This window comes from Hypomesus transpacificus, chromosome 6 (genome assembly GCF_021917145.1).
Source record: "Hypomesus transpacificus isolate Combined female chromosome 6, fHypTra1, whole genome shotgun sequence".
In the NCBI taxonomy this organism is placed as follows: Eukaryota; Metazoa; Chordata; class Actinopteri; order Osmeriformes; family Osmeridae; genus Hypomesus; species Hypomesus transpacificus.
In genome coordinates this window covers 10,422,848-10,445,548 of record NC_061065.1, presented here as the reverse complement: position 1 = coordinate 10,445,548, position 22,701 = coordinate 10,422,848, and the positions used below count along the sequence as shown (strand labels likewise).

General features: G+C 46.4%; 2 protein-coding genes across 2 annotated transcripts in view; both read left to right on the top strand.

Moving 5' to 3' along the window:
• Positions 1-7,986, top strand: part of fig4a (FIG4 phosphoinositide 5-phosphatase a) — a 32,648-nt gene extending 24,662 nt beyond the window's left edge. Inside the window, exons 22-24 of the mRNA XM_047021213.1 lie at positions 1,201-1,283; positions 2,417-2,491; positions 7,043-7,986. Of these exons, the coding sequence (XP_046877169.1) occupies positions 1,201-1,283; positions 2,417-2,491; positions 7,043-7,220 (336 nt within the window). The 3' untranslated portion in view covers positions 7,221-7,986. The remainder of the gene's footprint in view (positions 1-1,200; positions 1,284-2,416; positions 2,492-7,042) is intronic.
• A 5,882-nt stretch (positions 7,987-13,868) lies between these two features.
• On the top strand, positions 13,869-15,821 carry LOC124468498 (G-protein coupled receptor 6). The gene is made up of 2 exons (XM_047021261.1): positions 13,869-14,002; positions 14,501-15,821. Exon 2 carries the CDS (start codon positions 14,522-14,524, stop codon positions 15,518-15,520), a length of 999 nt encoding a protein of 332 aa, XP_046877217.1. The 5' UTR covers positions 13,869-14,002; positions 14,501-14,521; the 3' UTR covers positions 15,521-15,821.
• The last annotated feature ends 6,880 nt before the right edge of the window (positions 15,822-22,701 follow it).

Here is a 22,701-nt window from a genome sequence, read left to right as displayed (position 1 = left end):
TATGTTTAGTATGTTCCTATGCCAATTCCTGCGTAAACTGAAAAACATACATTTGCCCAACCTCTAGATATACTCTGTTTCTCATCGATCTTAAATGTACACAATTATAATATAGTTGCTGTATTATTCTAATGAATACATACCGCTGCCGTTTATATTCTTTCCATCCCATTTTCTCTTTCTCTGTCTCCAATTCTTCTCGCTATCGATTGGTTGATATATAAAATATTTATTTCTCTCGATCTCTACGTTTTCTTCTTCTCCCAGTCTTTCTCACTGTCTCTCTCCCTCCCCCCCCTCCCCTCCCTGGCCTGGAGCTAAGAGCCTGCCATGAATATTTGGGGGCGTGAGTAGCGTGTGCCTCACGTGTTGTCTGAGCTGTCCACGCGTGGTTCCTGGGGCTGCCTGAGAGCCTGTCCCCCACAATGGATCGCCGCTGCGCCAGGGGAAAGCTAACCAGCTGAAATATTTAAACATCTGATCATTACCACACAATTACACACACTCATGTCATATCCCTGGGGGTTGCGTGTGTGTGTGTGTGTGTGTGTGTGTGTGTGTGTGTGTGTGTGTGTGTGTGTGTGTGTGTGTGTGTGTGTGTGTGTGTGTGTGTGTGTGTGTGTGTGTGTGTGTGCTGACTACAAGCTGTGTTTGTACAGCTTCTTTGTAGTGGGTTGCTTTTTCTTGCATGGTTAGCAGAAAGCCCAAATTAATAGTTAGAGCTGTAATGACTGATGGCTTCAAAGAGCCTTTTGGTCAATATGAGCATTCAGCTACTGTGAGCAGCACAGGCACCAGAAACAAAAGACGCCTACTCTTTCATAGAGAGAAGGACATGAAGAAAGAGAGAGAGAGAGGCTGAGGGGAGACAGAGAAAGAGACAAAGACTATATGTGATGTCTGGGCTGCGTATTGACACCTATGTGTTGACATGGAGGCTTGCTTGAGGTCGGTCATATAACGCCAACACGCATGCACACACACACACACACACACACACTTCACAGTTGTTTTTCTCTGTTGTTTCTTCTGGGAGGAGCATGTGTCTGAGTGGGTACATGGGGGTGGTACGGTCAACGTGACTGACCACGTGTGTGTCTCATCTGGCATGCAGCAGATACTGGGAGGTTTGATGTAACATAACAGTACTCTGCACCAGCCTTCTCTGACCCTTTACCTGTAACCCCCCCTCCCCCCCAGGACCAGCATCAACCAATGAGGGAGACCTACGGGCTCAACCTGGATGACTCTCCCGCCAAGGATGACCTGGTCATATACCACACGTGAGAGATTCACACACACACACACAGACTGGCATTACACTCACACACAGATACATTCAATGCACCCTCTCCTTTAACACGCACATCAACATCCAATCCACACCCTCTCGCATTGCACCGGTGTGTCTCACTGAAAGTCGTCCCTAGGAGGGTGGGCTATTGAGTCCTCTAGTAATGATGGTTCCCCATGCTGTAATGGGCCGGTGTTGCTCTCAGCAGCTGGAACAGTGGCCTGCTGTGTGGGAGTGCTGTGGTGATCTTCTTTTCTTCTCCTCCCAGCCTCTCACTTCTCTCTGTCTTTCTCCTGGACTTTTTGTACCCAATTATTTGTATCTTTTTTCCCCCCCTCAAACACCTCACTGTGTTAAGAGTCTGTTCTCCGAAAGCTGTGTGTGTGGGTGTGTGTGTGTGTGGGGGGGGTCATCTGGTTGCTGTGGGATGGGTGGGGGTGAGGGGGGGGTCCTGTCTTCCCCCTTTAGGGAAGTAACGACCTTCACGAAGAGAACATACGCGCACACATTCAGCCTCTTACTCATTCACACATACACGTACCTGCAGACGCGCACATGTACGCACACAAACACACACACACGCCCTGGTAATAAGAATAGAAGTGGTGTGCTGGTGGGAGGTGGTCTCTCAGGACACAGGTGGATGCTGGCTGCCTTCGTCGCAACCTGGATGAGTACCCACCGCAGAGGAAGGGCTGTGTGGCTTTCCTTAGAGACCCTCAGATCCTAATCCTGACAGAAAGAAATGAATAGACACACACAGGCACTCACACGGGTACACACACATACACACCAGTGGGACCTCCTGAAGGATACTCATTGTCGTGTGGACGTTTTTATCAGCCAACTAAAGATGTGAAGATAGGACTCCCATGTCCAGTTTTGTACTGGGTCTTATCAGTCTTAAAGTGTGTGTGTGTCAGATATCACATTCTGTGGATGGAGCTATTTAAAAGCTTCACCTTGTTTGTGATCCACACACACACACACACACTTCTTGATCTTGACTGGGCTGTGGGTCGTGCCTTCTTCAGGTCATGAGAGACCTCATCTGTGTGTCTGCATGTCTTTCCAGGACTACACAATGGTTAACTGTGTGTGTGTGTGTGTGTGTTTCTGCAGGTTTGCACACCTGGGTCAGAATCAACACACGGTGGAGAAGACGGAGCCCACTTACTTAGAGAATGCCATCAACCTGTGAGTGGACCCCCCCCCCCCACACACACACACACACACACACAAAAAGTACATATAGAGTACACAAAAAGTCACACCCACAGCATTGCCACCATCTCAGGTAGAGTGCAAGGTGCCCAGCATCCATCTTTTTCTGGTTCAGTAGTTAGTAGTTGTATTTTCCTCAACAAGACTGTTAGTGACAGTTCAGATAACAAGTGTTCAGATGAAGTGAGCTTTTGGTCTTGCCTCCTCTTCCTCTATTCTCTCATCCTCCCACTCTTTGGTCCTTTCACTGTCTTCTTTATCTCCTTCCACTCTGGCTCTTCGCTGAGCATGCACTGTGAGGTGAAAGAAGCTAACCTTCCACTGCACGTGTATTGCCAATGTGTCACACATAACCGTTGGCTGTAGAAACTGAATGACCAATCATCTCCTGGTGATTTCCCCCTGCCGCAATACCCCCGCCCGCCCCCCCCCCCCCCCCACCTGCACACACTCTCTTCACACTTTGCAGGCATTAGTCATTGGAGCCTGCCCTTCTGGGACTGCATATAGGCTCTCCTATTCTATGGAAGGACGGAAGGAAGGACGGAAGGAAGGAAGGAAGGAAGGAAGGAAGGAAGGAAGGAAGGAAGGAAGGAAGGAAGGAAGGAAGGAAGGAAGGAAGGAAGGAAGGAAGGAAGGAAGGAAGGAAGGAAGGAAGGAAGGAAGGAAGGAAGGAAGGAAGGAGAGATGGACTGATGGACTGATGAAGATACCTGGCTGGATTCTGGTGCAGGCTCCAGTTCTCATCCCTCCTCCTATCATCCCCGTTTCGCTTTAATGATACACACGTTCACGTACACAGAGACACACACACAAAGGCAACCCTCAAATCCCAAGACACACACAGACACAAATGACTATGGTCTGTGGGAACATTGCTTGTACAAATCTAGACATGTTATTTGGTCTCACACACATGCAGACACACACTCTTTCTTGGCAATGACTAATATGGAGCTCCATTCCAGTATTTTTCTCTCTCTACCTTTAAATAACTAAGCAGGCGTGTTTTCTCTCAGTCCACGTGCTGCTGTTACTTCAACCTCTGGGAAGTGCTTGCTGCTTGCCCAATCAACCGACCAAGCTCTGAGGTCAGAGGTCAGACCTGCACAGGGTGGGAGAAGAGTCGAAGACTGGAGATAATGAGAGGAAATTAAGTCAGGGAGGGAGTGAGGGAGAACAGAAGGGGAAGTGGAGGAGGACACACATGGGCCAGGGAAACAGGAAAGAGAAGTAGACAGTGGTCAATATCACTCAACACATGCACCTGGAACTCTAATACACCTCTCAGAGCTCAGCCTCTCAGAGCTCAGCCTCTCAGAGCTCAGCCTCTCAGAGCACAGCCTCTCAGAGCACAGCCTCTCAGAGCTCAGCCTCTCAGAACTCAGCCTCTCAGAGCGCAGCCTTTCAGAGCTCAATCTCTCAGAGCTCAGCCTCTCAGAGCGCAGCCTCTCAGAGCACAGCCTCTCAGAGCTCAGCCTCTCAGAGCTCAGCCTCTCAGAGCTCAGCCTCTCAGAGCTCAGCCTCTCAGAGCTCAGCCTCTCAGAGCTCAGCCTCTCAGAGCTCAGCCTCCAATCATCTCTCTCACATACAAACACTCACACATACTAGAAAGCAGCTAGAAAGTGGCATCTCCATGTAAAGTATGGCCTTAACAGGTCACGTGAGTGTTTGGGCACATGTACACGTGTGTATGCATGTGCAGGGAGGGGCTGCCGTGACAATAGCCTGCTGATTAAAACAACAGTGGTTCACTAGCACACCTGCTCCCAACAGTGGGTTTGGCAATGGAGGACAAAAGCTTCGTATTAAACACAATGACACAAGCTGTGAACACTATTAGACCACATTTAGACTTAACACTCATTACTTTTCACTCGTTAGTATACAGTATTATCCCTTTATATATCTCTCTCCATTACGCTTTCACTGCTTCCAGTCTATATCTTCATCCCCTCATCTACAGATGTCCGTCTATCCACTGTCTATTTCATCCCTGTCTATCTCTCTTTTTCGCTCTCTTATTTTGAATCATCTCTACCTCTTATCTTTTCTCTCTCATCCTCCCTTTCTGATGTCAGGACCACGCATCCAGCAGGTGTGCCTTCTGGAACATATATTTTCTACATTACAGCATCTAAAACACAGTTTTTTGTTTTCTTTTCTGCCCCCTCTCTTTGTCCGCCCCCACTAAAGGTTATGATTGTTGTCACTGGCTGATGTGTATAGAGCAAGCTAAGGTGGGCGAGACTAAAAGGTCAAGCAGAAACGTGTGTGTTACAGACAATTAAAGCGGTTCTCTTTTTTTGCTTCCTGATGGCCCTCACCTGCATGGTGACACGTTTTCTGGTGGGTTTGTGTTGGTGTTTTGTCAGTATGTGACAAGCTTTCCACTGGTGTGCCAGATGTGTCGATCACACACACACAAATTGGTTTTGCTATTCTTGTGGGGACTCGCAATTCATTCAGTTCAACCCTAACCTTTACCCAAAAACCTAACCCAGAACCCTAACCCTAGCTCTAACACTCTCCGTATCTCCTTAATGTAACCCCAACCCCACTTGAATGTAATTCTAACCCAGACACAAATCCTAACCCTGAACCCCATTTTCTTTCTACTAGTTTCCACTCGTGCTCTGGAGAGCAAGCTTACCAGCTACACCTTCGCTGTAGCTGTCTAACCCAAACACTGGCTCCATTTAGGCAGGTAGTCAGGTAGTGTCTAAGAGGGAGAAGGAGTCACACACTAAACACCCAGACTCACACTTTCTTGTGTTATTAGATTTACAGTAGAAAAACGTCTTCTTACCAAGCAACAGATATGAGTGGAGGGGGCAACAGGAAGTGGGTGTGGGGTGTCAAGGTAACACCTGTAAGGAAGGAGATGGGAGTCACAGGAGTGCAGGGCCTCTGTGCTACCAGTCTTATGCCAGGCTCCCCCTATGACTTTGTTCTGAAAATGGCAGATTTTGTGGTATTTTTTATTATTTTTATTTTGCCAATTTCTGCTCGTCTTGGTGGAAATGAATCTAACGCTGTCTGTGGATGAGGACCTGGAGGTGACAGGTCAACATGAACACACCAATGCACACTCATCCCACTGGTCAGAATGCAACTACTACATGTCACTTTGGTGCTGTACATATTGACCTACATTCCCATAGGCTGCCCTAAGTGCTGTCCTAGAAAGGAATGGAGAGAGAGGGGTATAGAGAGGCAGTGAGAGGGAAAGAGAAAGACCGACAGACAGACAGAGGGAGAGGGAGCAGAAAGAAAATAAGATTAAACTCTTTATCCTTCAGGCTTGTACTGTACTTTACTCTACTGCTGTATCAACACTACACTTAGCCCCTCTACTCCTATCCTGCCCCCTCTTCTGCTCCTTCTCCTGCCCCCTCTTCTGCTCCTTCTCCTGCCCCCTCTCCTGCTCCTTCTCCTGCCCCCTCTTCTGCTCCTTCTCCTGCCCCCTCTCCTGCTCCTTCTCCTGCCCCCTCTCCTGCTCCTTCTCCTGCCCCCTCTTCTGCTCCTTCTCCTGCCCTCTCTCCTGCCTTCTCTCCTGCCCCTTACCTACCTCTCTCCTGCCCTCTCTCCTGCCCCTTACCTACCTCTCTCCTGCCCTCTCTCCTGCCCCTTACCTACCTCTCTCCTGCCCTCTCTCCTGCCCCTTACCCACCTCTCTCCTGCCCTCTCTCCTGCCCCTTACCTACCTCTCTCCTGCCCTCTCTCCTGCCCCTTACCCACCTCTCTCCTGCCCTCTCTCCTGCCCCTTACCTACCTCTCTCCTGCCCTCTCTCCTGCCCCCTCTCCTGCCCTCTCTCCTGCCCCCTCTCCTGCCCTCTCTCCTGCCCTCTCTCCTGCCCCCTCTCCTGCCCTCTTTTCTGCTCCCTCTCCTGCCCTTTCATACTTTTTCACACTCCTCACTACAATCTCACACCCAGACTCATACCCTCATAATCAGTCATACTGTACCCGACTTAATGTTGGCTGGGAGCAGGAGCCAAGTGAGTCCACCATGTGCCAGGCAAGCTCCTCGTTGTGATTGGCTGACATGGTTAGGGCTGAAGAGAGCTAATCTGCTGTACGGACAACAAAGCATGTTCCCAGTATTTTGCCACCCTCTACTTATAAATTAGTCATCACTGTAATAACCATCAGCTGCAGAAACACCTTAACCTTCATCACCCCCCTCTGTCTGTCTTTCTTTCTTTCTTTCTGTCTCTCTCTCTCTCTCTACTTCCATCTCTTGTCTTTCTTTCTCCTTTTTTCTCTTTTTCTCCCTGCCCTCCTCTGTCTCCAACTCCTGATTCACTCCCATGTTCCTGTTATTTTAAGCTACTGCTATTGTTAGGTTTTCAGATGGTTTTGCTCCTTCAGTTGTCGTAAAATGCTCTTGTTCAGGGCAGTTTGACTGTGCAACACTCCTCTGACCAACCCTCCTTCTTCCTCCTCTTGCCCCGCCTCTTCTCTCCCTGTTTTCCCTCCAAACCCCCCTTGGTCCTCCCTCCTCTCCGTCCCCTCTGCCAGGGTGCCTGTGTCCCGTTTCGAGGAGGACAGCATCTTCGAGGTGTCCCCGCCACGAGTGGACAAGGAAACGTGCGAGCTGTTTGAGAGCCATGTCATGACTGGCCACGGCCAGGTGAGGGCGCTGTGCAGGGAGGACGTGCTCATGTACCGAGAGTACATCAAGAACAGGTACATGTAGGAACCAGCTCCACCAACCTGTCGTGACCCCATCTCCACCTCATCCTTGTCTCCTCGTCTGGATGGGACCGAGGGGTTTGGACGGGGTGGGGGAAGGGAGGGCTCGACGGGGATGAGTCTTCACATACCTCATTCAGGAAGACCAGGTGGGAGCTGTTTGGATATATCCTGCTTGGATGGATTTGGATGGAAGCTCTATGGGGTGCCATTTCAAGGACCTTTTTTACATTTGCTATAATGTTCCATTCTGGTGTGAGAACCGTCCTTTGGGTGCCAGAGACTCACAGGTGCAGTAACAGACCTTGCTAAACAGGAAAATTACATTATGTTGATGTCTTACAAGAACTTCAAAGTAGGACTGCTCATGTTTTAATGCTTGCTTTAATTATGCAGGTATGTGCATTTTCAAAGGCCAACATCCAAATGTCCATTTTATTTGCAACCTTTTTTAGTTTTTTTCTCTTTTTTTAATGGCATACCTGACTTTTAAAATAACAGCTATGTATTTTTTCTACATGCAAATTTGATTTTCAGTCATTGTCAAGATACTGAAGAAATTATGGAAGATGTAAGCTGTTCAAATGATTGGTTGCACTTAGCCGATAAAGCCCATGAAATTATAAAAGGTTTGACTGAATCCAAGATGTAATTTTATTTATATTTTAATTTGTCACACTAATTAAATCATGAGTTGGATGACTGCCTTACTGTTAAATGTACTTCATAAGGATTATGTAAAGGACATGATGTCTTAATTAAACATTATTTATTAAATAAATATGATTTGTGAGTTTAATTTGGATGATAAATGGTAATGGATGGGGACACGAGTCAGACTGTCAGTAGAAGAGAGTGACTGAAATTATTATAGGAAACTATTATTAACTGCTATTAAATCCAATAATAAAACTGGATGAATGAAAAGAGGAGGGGAAAAACAGGCGCTTGCCTTCTCTCTGTCTGTGGATTACCCTCTTTCCCTTCTCTCACTGTCACTTGTCCTCTATCATCCTTTCTCTCTGATCTCTCCTCATTCCTCTCTCCATGTCCTGATGCCTCGTGTCTGCCCTCCCAGCTAGTAAGAGAGCAGTTGTGTCTTCAGAGATTTACATTTATGCATTTAGCAGACGCTTTTATCCAAAGCGACTTCCAAGAGAGAGTTTTACAAAAGAGCATAGGTCACTGATCATAACAACGAGGTAATCCCAAACATTGCAAGCAGCCAAAACATGAAGCATACATTGTGAAAAAACTAAACAAGTGCCAAAGGTAAGACCCATGAGAGCATGCAGTTATACAAGTTACAAATTAAAACAACATGAACCACAAAAAGTGCAAGACTGTATCTGTAGAAGAACAATCAACAGTAAAATATTTCACAGCGAGTACAAGAGTTAACTTCGTTATAACTAACCTACTAGAGTAACAAGTCACTCAATAAGAGTCATTGTGATCCTGGAGGAAACTAACATCAGGTCCAGCCAAGCATTCCTAAGTGCCGTTGTACTCCCGGAATAAGTGCGTCTTGAGCCTTTTCTTGAAGGTGGGGAGACAGTTACTGTCCCTGATGGAGGTGTGGAGCTGGTTCCACCATTGGGGGGCCAGGCAGGAGAAGAGCTTGTGTTGGGACCGGGCGGTCTTGAGAGGTGGGACCACCAGGCGGTTGTCTGAAGAAGACCGGTGACGGGTGGGGGTGTAAGGCTGCAGGAGAGACTTGATGTAGTTGGGTGCAGTCCCTGTGTTGAGCTCATCATCCATGGTAACCCCAAGGTTCCTGGCAGAGGATGAAGGGGTCACCGTCGCAGATCCCAGGGTGATTGACAGATCGTGGGAGATGGAGGGTTTGGCCGGGATGATGAGAAGTTCTGTTTTGGTGAGGTTCAGCTGGAGGTGGTGCTCGGTCATCCAGGCTGAGATGTCTGTGATGGGATTTGCATGCTGAGTCATATAATAGTGCACAAAACAACTTTGGTATTCACTTGATCTTTCAATGTGTTCCATCTCTGCCATGTACTGTATAAGATTAGTTAAGAACTTGCCACAGTATATATTGCTGGCATGTTTATGCCATGCCAGAGAAAATTCTGATCTATTTGACATTTTGGCCTAAAGCATGCAAGGTTTTTTGTTTTTGTTTTGAACAAAGGGCTACAGTATCTTGCCTGTGTGGACATCTGGTGTGTTTGTGAGAGAGATGAGGAGAGGTGAGGAGGAAACTACAAGGATAGAAGAATGAGAGTGAAAACGATAGCATGGTATAATGTTCTGGAGCTCTTTAAGATATTTGTATGTATTGGAAAACCCAGTGGTTGTTTTCTCTGTCTTATGTAATTGGTGTCAGCATGTCTTTTGTCCTTCAGCTCCCTCCCTCTGTCCTCCCCCAGTCTCTTCCAACTCCCCCTTTATATGTTTACCCTCCTTTTCCAATCTCTCCATCTCTATCTCACCCCTCTAGACCTCTCTCCCTTCTTGTTTTAGTTCTTTTTTGCTCTGCTCAGTTTGTGTCTGTCGCACTCTGTTTTGTTTAGCCTTCCTCTCTAACTCTTTCTCTATTTACATTTATGCATTTAGCAGATGCTTTTATCCAAAGCGACTTCCAAGAGAGAGTTTTACAAAAGGGCATAGGTCACTGATCATAACAACAAGAAAGCCCCAAACATTGTGGGTAGCAAAACATGAAGCATACATTGTGTAACTAAATAAGTCCCAAAGGGAAGAACAACAAGAGCATGTAGTTAGACAAGTTACAATTCAACAGCAAGAACCTCAAAAGTGCAAGAGTGTACCTGTGGAAAAAGCAAGCAACAATAATATATTTCACAGCAAGTACAACAATTTTAAGACAGTTACAACAAACCAACAAGAGCAACAAGTCTTTCAGTAAAAGTCATTGTGATCCTGGAGGAAACTAACATCAGGTCCAGCCAATCATTACTAAGTGCCGTTGTACTCCCGGAACAAGTGTGTCTTGAGCCTTTGTCACGGCCACAGCCGTGCCCCCCTATTGTTTTTGGTTTTGCCCTGCCCTAGTGTTTCCCTGTCATTGTCGTCACCTGTCTCGTTCAGTTGTCGTTAGTTTCATTGTGTTCACCTGTGTCTTGTTTGTTTCTGTGTATTTAGGTTCCTGCTTTGTGTCCAGTCTTTGTCTTAGCATTACCCTTTGTCCCTGCAAGTACCCTGTCTGTTTCCCGTTTTGAGCATTAAACCCTTTTGTTTTTGGACCATGCCTGCTGACTCTCCTGCGTTTGGGTCCTACCCCTCCACACGTTGTGACAGCCTTTTCTTGAAGGTGGGCAGACAGTCAGTGTATTTACATGGATGTTTGTCAAAATGTCAATCTTTTCTTCTTTCTCTTTCTTTTCTTCTTTCCAGTGTATTCTGGCCTCTTTTATTTCCACTATTTGTCAAATGTGTTTTCCTTGGCGGACAGACAGACTTTCACATAATAAGGGGGTGGACATTGATAGATATCAGGTTGAATGACATTGTGTGTGTACGCGTATCTGTGTGTTTATTTTGGCTAAGGGGAAAGCTGTAGATGTAGATGTTTTGATGTTCGCGTTCCACTCAACCGTAGTGCCAGCCAACCCCCCCCCTCTCCCCCACACACACGCGCGCACACACACACACACACTGTGTACCTACATACATTTACACTCACAAATACAAAAACATAATTTAGAATACATGTGATGATCAAGACCCTCTTTGTGACCCTGGTATAACAGACTAGCCTCATAAAAAAAATGAAATGTCAACCTGTTTTTAATGAAAGTTATGTTTTGTCCAGAAACAATATTATTCTCTTCCACTGCTGCGAGAGAAATGCAAGAAGCACCAATCGTTGCTAGGAGACCAATACAGGTTGATACAATATTCAGCAACCGCTAGACTGGGCAACACAGCAAATTTCAAAGAGTTAAATTAACTACAGAAGTGTTCCTTTTTACAGACTTTTGATGTGAACAAATCTCCAAATCCACCTCCTTTCCTCTACCACTGCACCTTCATCCACACATTCAAGAACACACATATACTTTGTTGGTCTGTCAGGCCCCCTGTGAGAGAAACAGGAAGGAAGGGAAATAAGAAGGGACCTGAAAAGATGGATGGTCAAGATAAGGGAGGAGAGAAAGAATGAGGAGGAGCTAAAGGACGGAGAAATGAAGAAGCTGAGATATGAGATGGAGAAAGTAAAGGATGGAAGTAGACATCTTAAAAGTACATCCGGTACCTTCCTTGTGCACAGTTATTGTTACAGTACGTTTGTGCTTCGGACAATCACAATGGACAGACAAGGATTCAATCAAATGACGCTAGATTGTCCTTCGTGTTGAGCAAGATGAGATGTTTGCTTGACATCATTGTGCTGTCCTTATGTGTGTGTACATGCTTATTGTCCTTATGTGTGTACATGCTTATTGTCCTTATGTGTGTACATGCTTATTGTCCTTATGTGTGTACATGCTTATTGTCCTTACGTGTGTACATGCGTATGGCCAGACACATGTGTGTGTGAAGGAAAAGAAAAGGTGTTTTGGTGAAGAACAGCTGTGGTACAGGTTGAACAATTAAACAGAACCCGGGCCCTATCCTGGGAAATAGAACTGAGCCCCTTTACCAGGAAACAGAACCAGGGCCATACCAGGCTCCAGGACGAGGGACCAGGGCCATACCAGGCTCCAGGACGAGGGACCAGGGCCATACCAGGCTCCAGGACGAGGGACCAGGGCCATACCAGGCTCCAGGACGAGGGACCAGGGCCATACCAGGCTCCAGGACGAGGGACCAGGGCCATACCAGGCTCCAGGACGAGGGACCAGGGCCATACCAGGCTCCAGGACGAGGGACCAGGGCCATACCAGGCTCCAGGACGAGGGACCAGGGCCATACCAGGCTCCAGGACGAGGGACCAGGGCCATACCAGGCTCCAGGACGAGGGCCCAGGGCCATACCAGGCTCCAGGACGAGGGACCAGGGCCATACCAGGCTCCAGGACGAGGGACCAGGGCCATACCAGGCTCCAGGACGAGGGACCAGGGCCATACCAGGCTCCAGGACGAGGGACCAGGGCCATACCAGGCTCCAGGACGAGGGACCAGGGCCATACCAGGCTCCAGGACGAGGGACCAGGGCCATACCAGGCTCCAGGACGAGGGACCAGGGCCATACCAGGCTCCAGGACGAGGGACCAGGGCCATACCAGGCTCCAGGACGAGGGACCAGGGCCATACCAGGCTCCAGGACGAGGGCCCAGGGCCATACCAGGCTCCAGGACGAGGGACCAGGGCCATACCAGGCTCCAGGACGAGGGACCAGGGCCATACCAGGCTCCAGGACGAGGGACCAGGGCCATACCAGGCTCCAGGACGAGGGACCAGGGCCATACCAGGCTCCAGGACGAGGGACCAGGGCCATACCAGGCTCCAGGACGAGGGACCAGGGCCATACCAGGCTCCAGGACGAGGGACCAGGGCCATACCAGGCTCCAGGACGAGGGACCAGGGCCATACCAGGCTCCAGGACGAGGGACCAGGGCCATACCAGGCTCCAGGACGAGGGACCAGGGCCATACCAGGCTCCAGGACGAGGGACCAGGGCCATACCAGGCTCCAGGACGAGGGACCAGGGCCATACCAGGCTCCAGGACGAGGGACCAGGGCCATACCAGGCTCCAGGACGAGGGACCAGGGCCATACCAGGCTCCAGGACGAGGGACCAGGGCCATACCAGGCTCCAGGACGAGGGACCAGGGCCATACCAGGCTCCAGGACGAGGGACCAGGGCCATACCAGGCTCCAGGACGAGGGACCAGGGCCATACCAGGCTCCAGGACGAGGGACCAGGGCCATACCAGGCTCCAGGACGAGGGACCAGGGCCATACCAGGCTCCAGGACGAGGGCCCTATAAGGAGACAGGACCCTGATGAGGCCAGCGGCAGCACACATGGTGGCCTGGGGGCCGTTGAGTTTGTTTGTTTCAATCTTTTAGCCAGTTTGTCCAGACACCTTTTTGTCCATGCTGTGTCACACACACGACTTCTCTTTTCCTGTTTCTCTCTCTTTCTCCACTCTTTCTTTCTCTCTCTGTCTCTCCTACAGGATACCCACAGCCATTGAAGCATCAGCAGAAGACTGTCAACATGAAAAGGAAAAACCTGCTTTATAGTGGAATAAGAAAGTACAAAAATATAAGCATTCAATCTTATTCTAATCCACCGATGAAACTGAGTTTTTGGTATTGTTATTATTGTGATTTTGATGTCAGTTTTGTTCTCCCGTATTACTTTAAATATCAAGTGAACTTTGTAAACTGATAACATTAACTCATGTAGGCAGCGTGGTGCAAAAGTATTGTCTCATGTTTTATGTAGCCCTGATAGGCGACTGCATGCATGTCCCATGGGCAGCATAGCCCCTGCATGTCTGCCACATGTGTTCTATCTTCTTAGCATCTACATCTTCTTGTGATCGAAAGGCGGTCTCTCTCTCTCTCTCTCTCTCTCTCTCTCTCTCTCTCTCTCTCTCTCTCTCTCTCTGAGATGCTACACTATCAGCACTGACGTCACTTGGGTATAATAGCAATCCCAAACCGCATCCCGTCGACAAGTCGTTACTTTTCAGCTCTCGCGCTTTAACTCGTCTCCCCCGCACCGGTCAATGCTTCACGGCGCACCTGCCCTCAGTGTCTCGCCCATGCGAGGGATACGGAACAAAATCAAGGGGTTTACTTGAGCAAATCCGTGGAGAAGGACGGTGAATTGCCGTGCAAGTGAAACAGCGGTATGTAGCACTCATTGCCCACTTTCCATCAAACGGTTCTATATTATTTTTTCAAACGGTTCTATATGATTTAATATATTATTGGACCTATATTGTTGTGTGTCTTTAGATCTTAGATGTTGTTCAATCAAGTACTGTGTATAATACGTTGTTGGGGTTACGGCCAACACTTCGCTTGTCAAAGTTTCAGCACCATGGACAGCTACATAGGCGTTAGCTCTTGCGCTTTCTCAATTTGCTTGGCTCGGTCTTCCTCGGCTATGCTATTATGTTGTAAGTCGAACATAAGTATGTATGATTGTTTCAATTATCGTTGTTTTTACTCTCAATAGGAACAATAGAACTAGATTGGCAAGTCTGCTTCCTTGGTCCTTAAAAACGTTTTGAGTCTTGATCATGCAACTTCCTTCTGTTTACTTTGTATAACTTTAGATATCTAAATGAGTATCTAAATTTGGGTTAATTCAACGTTTTCTTTCTTTCTCTATCTTTTTTTAGGAAGGAAAACTTAACGGAGACATGAACGAGACACTGGTTGTGAATGACTCTTTGACAGCGGCTGTCGAAGCGGCTCTCCCCTCCCATGAGTCTCCGGATATGAACGCTACCCTGGAACTCTCAAAGGCCCCACTAGACTTTGCCATCAACCCGTGGGACATCATGCTCTGTATGTCGGGCACCGTCATTGCATGCGAAAACGCCATAGTGGTAGCCATCATATTCTACACACCAACCCTGAGAACCCCCATGTTCGTGCTCATAGGTAGCCTAGCCACTGCGGACTTACTAGCCGGTTTGGGATTAATCCTAAACTTTGTGTTCCAGTACGTCATCTCCGACGAAACTATCAATCTTATAACTGTCGGGTTCTTGGTAGCCTCCTTCACGGCGTCCATCAGCAGCCTCCTCGCCATAACGGTGGACCGTTACTTCTCTCTGTACAACGCGCTGACATACTTCTCAGAAAAGACCCTCCAGTATGTCCACGTAATGCTTGTGGGGACTTGGGGGGGTTCACTGTGCCTGGGTCTGCTGCCCGTGCTCGGCTGGAACTGTCTGAACGAGCCACAGTCATGCAGTATTGTGCGCCCGCTCACCCGCAGCAACGTGACGCTGCTGGCCATCTCATTTTTCGTTATATTTATGCTTATGCTCATGCTCTATTTCAAAATTTGCAAGATAGTGTGCCGCCACGCGCACCAGATTGCGCTCCAGCAGCACTTTTTCACCACCTCGCATTACGTGGCAACCAAAAAGGGTGTCTCCACGCTCGCCATCATCCTCGGCACGTTTGGCGCGAGTTGGCTGCCTTTTGCCATTTACTGCCTGGTGGGGGAGCGAGAGTACCCGTCGGTGTACACGTATGCCACGCTGCTACCGGCTACCTACAACTCCATGATCAACCCTATCATCTACGCTTACCGGAACGCTGACATCCAGCGCTCGCTGTATGTTCTTTTCTGCGGCTGTTTCAAGGCCAACAGAGCATACTGCTCGCGGTCCCCTAGCGAGGTCTAGGACAGTCCAAGAGAGACAGAGATATAGTGAGCGTGAGAGAGTCATGTGCACTGTGTGTGTGGCTGCAGACCATCAACAGTCCGCTTGCTGAAAGTGCTAATTTGGACACGAAGCTCAAATCTTTGTCTAACACGTCTGCACTTTAATGGGGCTCGACAAAATGAAGGAGTCCATAACAAAAAAATGCTGTGAACAATTACGTTTGTGAAGATAATTTAAATAAATCTGAGAATGTTATTTAATACGAGAATGGAATGATACATATGCACTTTTTTCAATGTTTCGAACTGCCAAAGCAGTATTGTGTAGGCGTCATTTTGTGATGAAGTTTCTGTAAATGTCGGTACTGTGGGTCATTTTCTATTTAACGTCGTCTATGATTGTGCGTTTTATACCAGGTTACAGAAAATAAAATGACATTGAAGAGAATCCCGCGCACCTCACGTGTTTTATTGTCTTTCATGTTCCTTTTAATGTTGTCTCAAGCAGCACCCGAGTTGTTTTACGCTTCCTATTCCCCTATATATATTCTCCCCCCCCCCCCCCCCCCCTCACATCATTCTGTACGCAGGTGAAAAGATGAATGGCACGTTGAGTGACTAATCCCGGGAACAGCTTCTGTTTGCTGCTTGACATCTCCAAAAGTGCACTCAGTGTGCACGTGTGTTTGCGATAAAGTGAGATAGAGACGGGTGGGGGTAAAAATAGAAAGAGAGAAAACATATGTGTGTAAGAGACAGAGAGACAAAGATAGAGAGACAGAGAGAGAGAGAGACAGACAAAGAAAGAGAGACAGAGAAATAGAGAGACAGAGAAAGAGAGAGAGAAAAAGAGAAAGAGAACTGAACAGCAGAAAGGGTTTAAACATGCGCAAATGTGTTTGAGGAAAGAGGGAGTGGAGGTAGCACACATGGATTACGGTTGACCTCACTCCAATCTCACACGTGAATCAATCCACACAGTGAGCAGGTCTGATAGCCCCACTGTCAACCCAACAGTTACCTTTGGAAAATATGCAAACGGATTTCAAGAGGTGCAAATCAGACAACAATACATGAAAAGTACAGAAACAATAGGTATGGCACTCATCTGATTAACATTTTGTCGGAGGATCTTAACAACATTGAAGTTTTATTTGCATATCAAAACAGCAGTCAGTCTAATTATAATGGGCGTAATAAAATGAATGTATTCTCACACATGGTGCTCATATAGAAAGAGAGAGAGGTTATCACTGGCATAATTATGATGCTGTTTCTTGCATCTCTCCTTTGGGATGACTGAAAGGTTGTGATTAAAGTGAGCGTGGCTCTGCACAGCCTCAGTCGCCAGCAGCACCGCCACCGTGTTTTATCTGTGTCCATGTTTAAACAGACATCCATCCCCGCGCTGCGATAACGTCCAGGCACCCCTGGGTATTATTGAAGACTGGGGGCGCAAGGAAATGTTTGGACAAGCACGCCGTCTCCTCGTGAACCGGTTTACCCGCTGCTCCGTCATACTCTCAATCACAATTTCTATGCCAATCACTTCTTCACAACTTTTATAACCAGACAGGTGCCATTGTATTGTATCGGCTGTATTCATCGGCAAATGGTAAGGCTGTTGAATACTGGCCCGAGGGGTTTCTTGATGGGCCGTCAGCAAATCTGAATTGGCCGGGGATGGGGAACTGGGCTAAAGGTTGCTGCATGCTGACGTTGCTAATGGAGAGCATGGTAAGAATAAGTGACTAGAGAGACGAGTCTAGAGAGCGATGTTTGTGTATAGTAGAACCTCTTCCTGACCAGATGTGCCCTGTTTTTTTCGCTGATCGTTCTTTTAAAAACCTAAACCGGTGGTGTCGTCATAACAAGTGCACAGCAGAGCCACCATGGCAATTGAAACATGGCTAACACTCTACTACTACTTCACGTGCTAATAGTCTGTGAACGGTGGATCTACTACTTTCTGTGCATCCAGCTTGGCTTGACCTTGCATATCAGAGGATTTGGTATACAGACGTTTGGGCGCTTGGCAACCTTCAGGGTTTGGCTGTTTGAAAGCCAAACCGCGGACGAGATGTCAAAAGCAGCAGGTGACGCATGTTGTTCAGTTTTCTAGCAGAAGGAGGGAGGTAGAATTCGTCTGAAGTCAGATTGCTCCAGCTTTCCCAAGTAACGTCAAGTAAAATGTACTTTCAATTTTTTCTTTAGCTTACCTCCAAGCTGGCTTGTTGATTTATTCAGCTTTCTCACACTTTGCCAACTTGCATAATTCTGACTTCTACGTTGTTTTCAGACAGTTAGCATAGGCTGTGCAAGGCCATGTTCTGAATAGCAGTGTGCATTTCCAGACATCCCAACGTCTCCCGTATTTCAATAGCGGCTCCCGGACACCCGCAAATGCTATACAATCTCCCGGATTTCGGGGATTTTGTATTTAAAGCTAGCGAGAGACTGTGCAATGGCCATTTATGGTTGAAAAAAGTGCATATCAAGCGTCCTGATTGCGTCCCGGGGGGTGGGGGGGGGGGGGGGGGGGGGGGGGGGGGGGGGGTGTACGCGCTGGTTGAGGGGGTACATCATGCGTGCGGATTGCGTCCCCGGGTGGGGGGAGGGGTCACTTCCCGGAAATGAGTCTCTGCAGGTTGGGATGTCTGCATTTCTAAACAGACAGCATCGATCTATGGACAGCGTGTCCCGCTACCAGGATTCTATAGTGTCGGCAAATGCTTTACTCAGATCAATCAAACTGGGGATATCAAAGCCAGTTCCAGATGAAGGGTGAGGAAAAATGTGTGTATGTGTGTGTGTGTGTGTGTTGGGGGGGAGGGGTGTTGCTTTCTGTAACTGCAGACTCCACGAGACAACGACACTCAGACTATAAGTCAGTGACCCAGACATGAAAAATGTTCATGATTCTAGAGTTGTACCGTAAATATTCGGCTCGGCAGAGTACTAGTTCAGTTAATGGCTGTAGAAGATTGTGATTAGACTTCTGGACCTGCATGATTTAATGGTATCTGGTACACAACTGTCACTTAGGTTTTCCTTGCTGTAGTATTCACATGGATCCCTGATTGAGAACATGATGGACACATGGTCAAAAGCCATATTTTGAGGTTGCATTTAAAAAAAAACAATATTTCAATCAATCTTCTATCTTCTTCCCCCTTGTTTTGGTGGCTTTCTGGTGACCTCTGGGAAGATCTGATGTGCTTTACCCATGTTCTGATCGCTAACCTGTCAGAGCAATACACACACACACACACAAACAAACACACAAACACATGCACCATCTCCTACATAAATGTAACCCGGCAATAAACCACATACTCATCTGACCTCTGTCCCCTTTCTGCATCTGTTCAAACACTTGTGTGCATGCATGTGTGCATCCGTCCGAGAGTGTGTGTTTGTGTGTGTGGATGTTGACTCAAAGCTGGTTAGAGTGTTCTGGATCCTTCCAGAATGTACCTGGAGTTCTGAGTGATGTTCCGGACCGCTCTAAAGCTGATCTCATCAATCCTAGTCAGATGGGATTGTAACTATTCCTACATGTATTTATAAAATAAATTATCACTAAACCAAGATCAAATATTATTGCTTGATTAAATTCATATGTTCAATGTGCTTGATTTTGTCCCTTTTTCGATGTTAGAATATTTATACTGTATGTCATTACCATAAAGTTGTAATGTATTCCAATAACTGTCATGTTGATTTTTTACATTAACATTTTTTGTTCCTATATGTATTTGAATTTGAAAATCTTGTCTCTCACTGTGCTCAGAAACTACTCTGATGTTTGTGGGCGTGTGTGTGTGGACCATAAACTGTAGCACAAGTAGTCTGCGTCATTCTTCATGTGTGTAGGAGGGTAGAAGAGGTTGTAAATGCTTTACTCTCTGGGCAGGCTGTTCGACAAAGTTTTATCAGACCCTGAAACAGTCAGACTCATCCAAGTGTGTGTGTGTGTGTGTGTGTATGTGTGTGTGTGCACGAGGGCTGGTTCCACATCCCCTTGTCCTCAGATCTCATGGTGAGAGCTCACAAAGTCAAACCAGGAGTCCCCCTGCATTATCAGATCTATTATTAATGATTAAGTCATCCAGATGTATTTGATTTGTGTCCCAGTTGGCACTTGAGATAATATATTTTTGTTTCATTGCAGTGGGAGAGACAAATTAACCAAGAATTTGACAGGATTTGCTCATAAGAATGGACCCAGATGTAGTGAGCAAGAGCTGTTCAAGTGACACACACGGTTATCCTTATATACTTCAGCTCATCGATTTTCTGAAGTGAGAGGCTCATGTTTAAGTCATGTGCTGGCCCTGACAGATCCAGCTCGGCAGAGCTACTGAGGAGGTATGTGCTGAGCCGGAGAAGGGAAGAACTGGGGCTTCCAAACACTGGTGCTTTTGTATTTACTTATCACTCAGAGAATAAGTGGTTGACAGACAGCCATTACAAGCACCATCAGTGACTATGCAACAACAGTAAATTATCATTTTTTTTTAATACATAGACCATTGATCAGACACATTTGCATACCTCTCCTCTGTCTGTGCATTGAGGCAAAAGTAGGGGTGTTGCTGGGATTATCCATGTGTAAAAAAGTACAAATCCAATATTTAGTGGTTGTCATGTGAGTCCTCTCTATTGACTGCACATCTATTTTCTGTCCAGAAGGTAATCTCTCGAGTTGGAGAGAGAACCTACTGGTGGGTGAGTAACTCTCCAGGAGCAGGTATAGGAGTTTAAACTTACAGGACGGTATCTTTTCAGGAACAACATTAAAGTGAAAACCTAGAGGAAGATAGCTTAAAATTGGAAAGAGAACCCACAGGAGGGGTAGATCTCCAAGAACAAGGTTGTAAACAGTAACTACAGCAGGGTAGATATACAGGAACTGGGTTGCAAAGTCCTGGTCTGAACTACTTGTGGGAACTGTCATCATAACTGATGCTGATCTCCTCTTAGGCTGGGTTGTTAAGATGAGAGTGTAAAGTACAGATGGTACTGGAAGACTGAACATTCTGTGAGAACATTACTGTCCTGTAGCTTGGAGAGAGATATGATCAACAAGCCACTACCCTTCTCAAACAAGCAGCTCTACACCTTCTCCACTCCATTTATGAGCAATGGGCTGGATTCAGGTGGATGTGCGTGTGCGTGTGTGTGTGTTATAGGCTATGATAGGAATGTGTGTGTAAATGGGGAGATATGTGTCTCATGCAGGCCTCAGTCTCATTGTAGACCAGATACATTGTTTAAGGGTTTAACACACATTACATAGGTTACTACTGAATTCAAAACAAGCATCTAATGGATCAGTTTGACCTCAGACATTTTTTCCCTGTACAGTGGTGCTTTGCATGCAAGAAAGGCAAATTTCAAATGGAACGTATTATTATTATTATTATATATAATATGCATACTACATGAAGAACTTGATACTTTGTCTAAATGAAATATGCAAAAAAAAGAAAAGCGTGTTTACAAAGTTTGGGAGCTTGCACAGTGGTGTACTGCTGCCACCTACTGGTAATATTGATTAATACAGTACCAATGTGGAGAGAACATGGGATGTTTCGTCTTGACCAGAAGGGGGCAGAGTTGAACAGTTTTTTTTTATACACAATGGGACTGCTTCTGTTTATTGTGTTGTATTGACAAGCTTATTATTTATTACCATAAACAATAGAATCAATGTCAATAACATTTACACAAACACTGTCACGTTATATGCATGCTTACAAATTCAAGGTGGTTCTGAATCCCGTAACCTCAACCTTTCTTGTCTTCTTCACTGATTCAGCATCAGCTTGATACTCACACGCTGATGGGAAACCTTGACCTTCCTACAAAATGTAATGGTCCTGGTTCTGTAAACAGTTTATGTAAGAGGCTAAGAAGCTTTCTGGAAGCTTGAAACAAAACAACAGTTCTGAAACATAACATTAGCTTTTATTAATTCAAGCAAACTGTCACAGTCAACAGTTACATTAGTTACATGGTATACAGTATTCATATTGTTCTTTTAAACCAGGGCTTTTAAACCACTCCCACCCCTCATCCGCCTCTGCCCACCCCACCCCACCCCAACATAGAAACAGCTAATTCAAACAAGCGCAGGCAAAAAGTAGTAACACCACAATACATTCATCAACTCAACTGTACGTCTGTTCAAACAATAAGGCAAGAATGAAAATCGAACAAACGAACAACAGAAGAAAACAAAGAGAGAAAACAAATCCCGTCAGACTTCTTCAAAGTGGCCGTGAGGCTAAATGAATCCTTCCTCTTTGTTTTCCATCTCCTTTTTTGTCTTCATAACAGCAATTTGAATCCTCCATTAGTGTTTTGTGTTTGTAGAACCATACGAGGTAAGGCTTCTCGTCAGTGGACAGACCCTCGGAGATAAGCCCGTAAAGGACCGTAAAAGTGGTTCTTGTAGGTCGGGTGCATTGTAAAAGTGATTGTTATTGGTCAGATTCATTACAAAAGTAGTTCTAATTGGTCAGCTGTGCTGTTAACAGGCCTCAGGACAACAACATAATGGGCATGTTCCAATAACCTAGAACAGCTTCTTGTTCTTCTTTTCTCCAGAACTGAGAATGAGTAAGTTACAAGTATAAATCATTGTCCTCATTGCTGAGGATATGTGGGAAGCTTTCAGACTGTGAGAACCCAGTATTCCATTTGACCAATCAGCAGGATATCTTATCTAGAAGCATTTTGGTGGCTCTTTTAAAAAACAAACCCTGGTAAAAAAAATAAGAAAAAATGAAAATTGTTGCTCAAACTCAGCAGTCCCTGGAGTGCAGACACATGTCACACACACACACACACACACACACACACACAGAAGCACCCATGCGCGCGCACACACACACACACACACACGTCCCTGGATAGCTGGATGACGTTCTCAGATGCCACACACTGTCTTCATCCCGGTCACTAAATAACACACAGCAATCACCACATAGCTTTTCATCACAATCATTTTCCATAGGCTGAGGAGATAAATGCCGATAATATAAAAACTAAAACCGCTGACCTAGAGGATAACCTGCCATCCACACAACTGGTTCATATTGGCAACAGGTGGCCCGTTAAACTGCATTCGTTTGAGTAAAAAAATAAGATAAAATACCACCTCTGAACATTAGGTGGCAGTATTGTATGAGA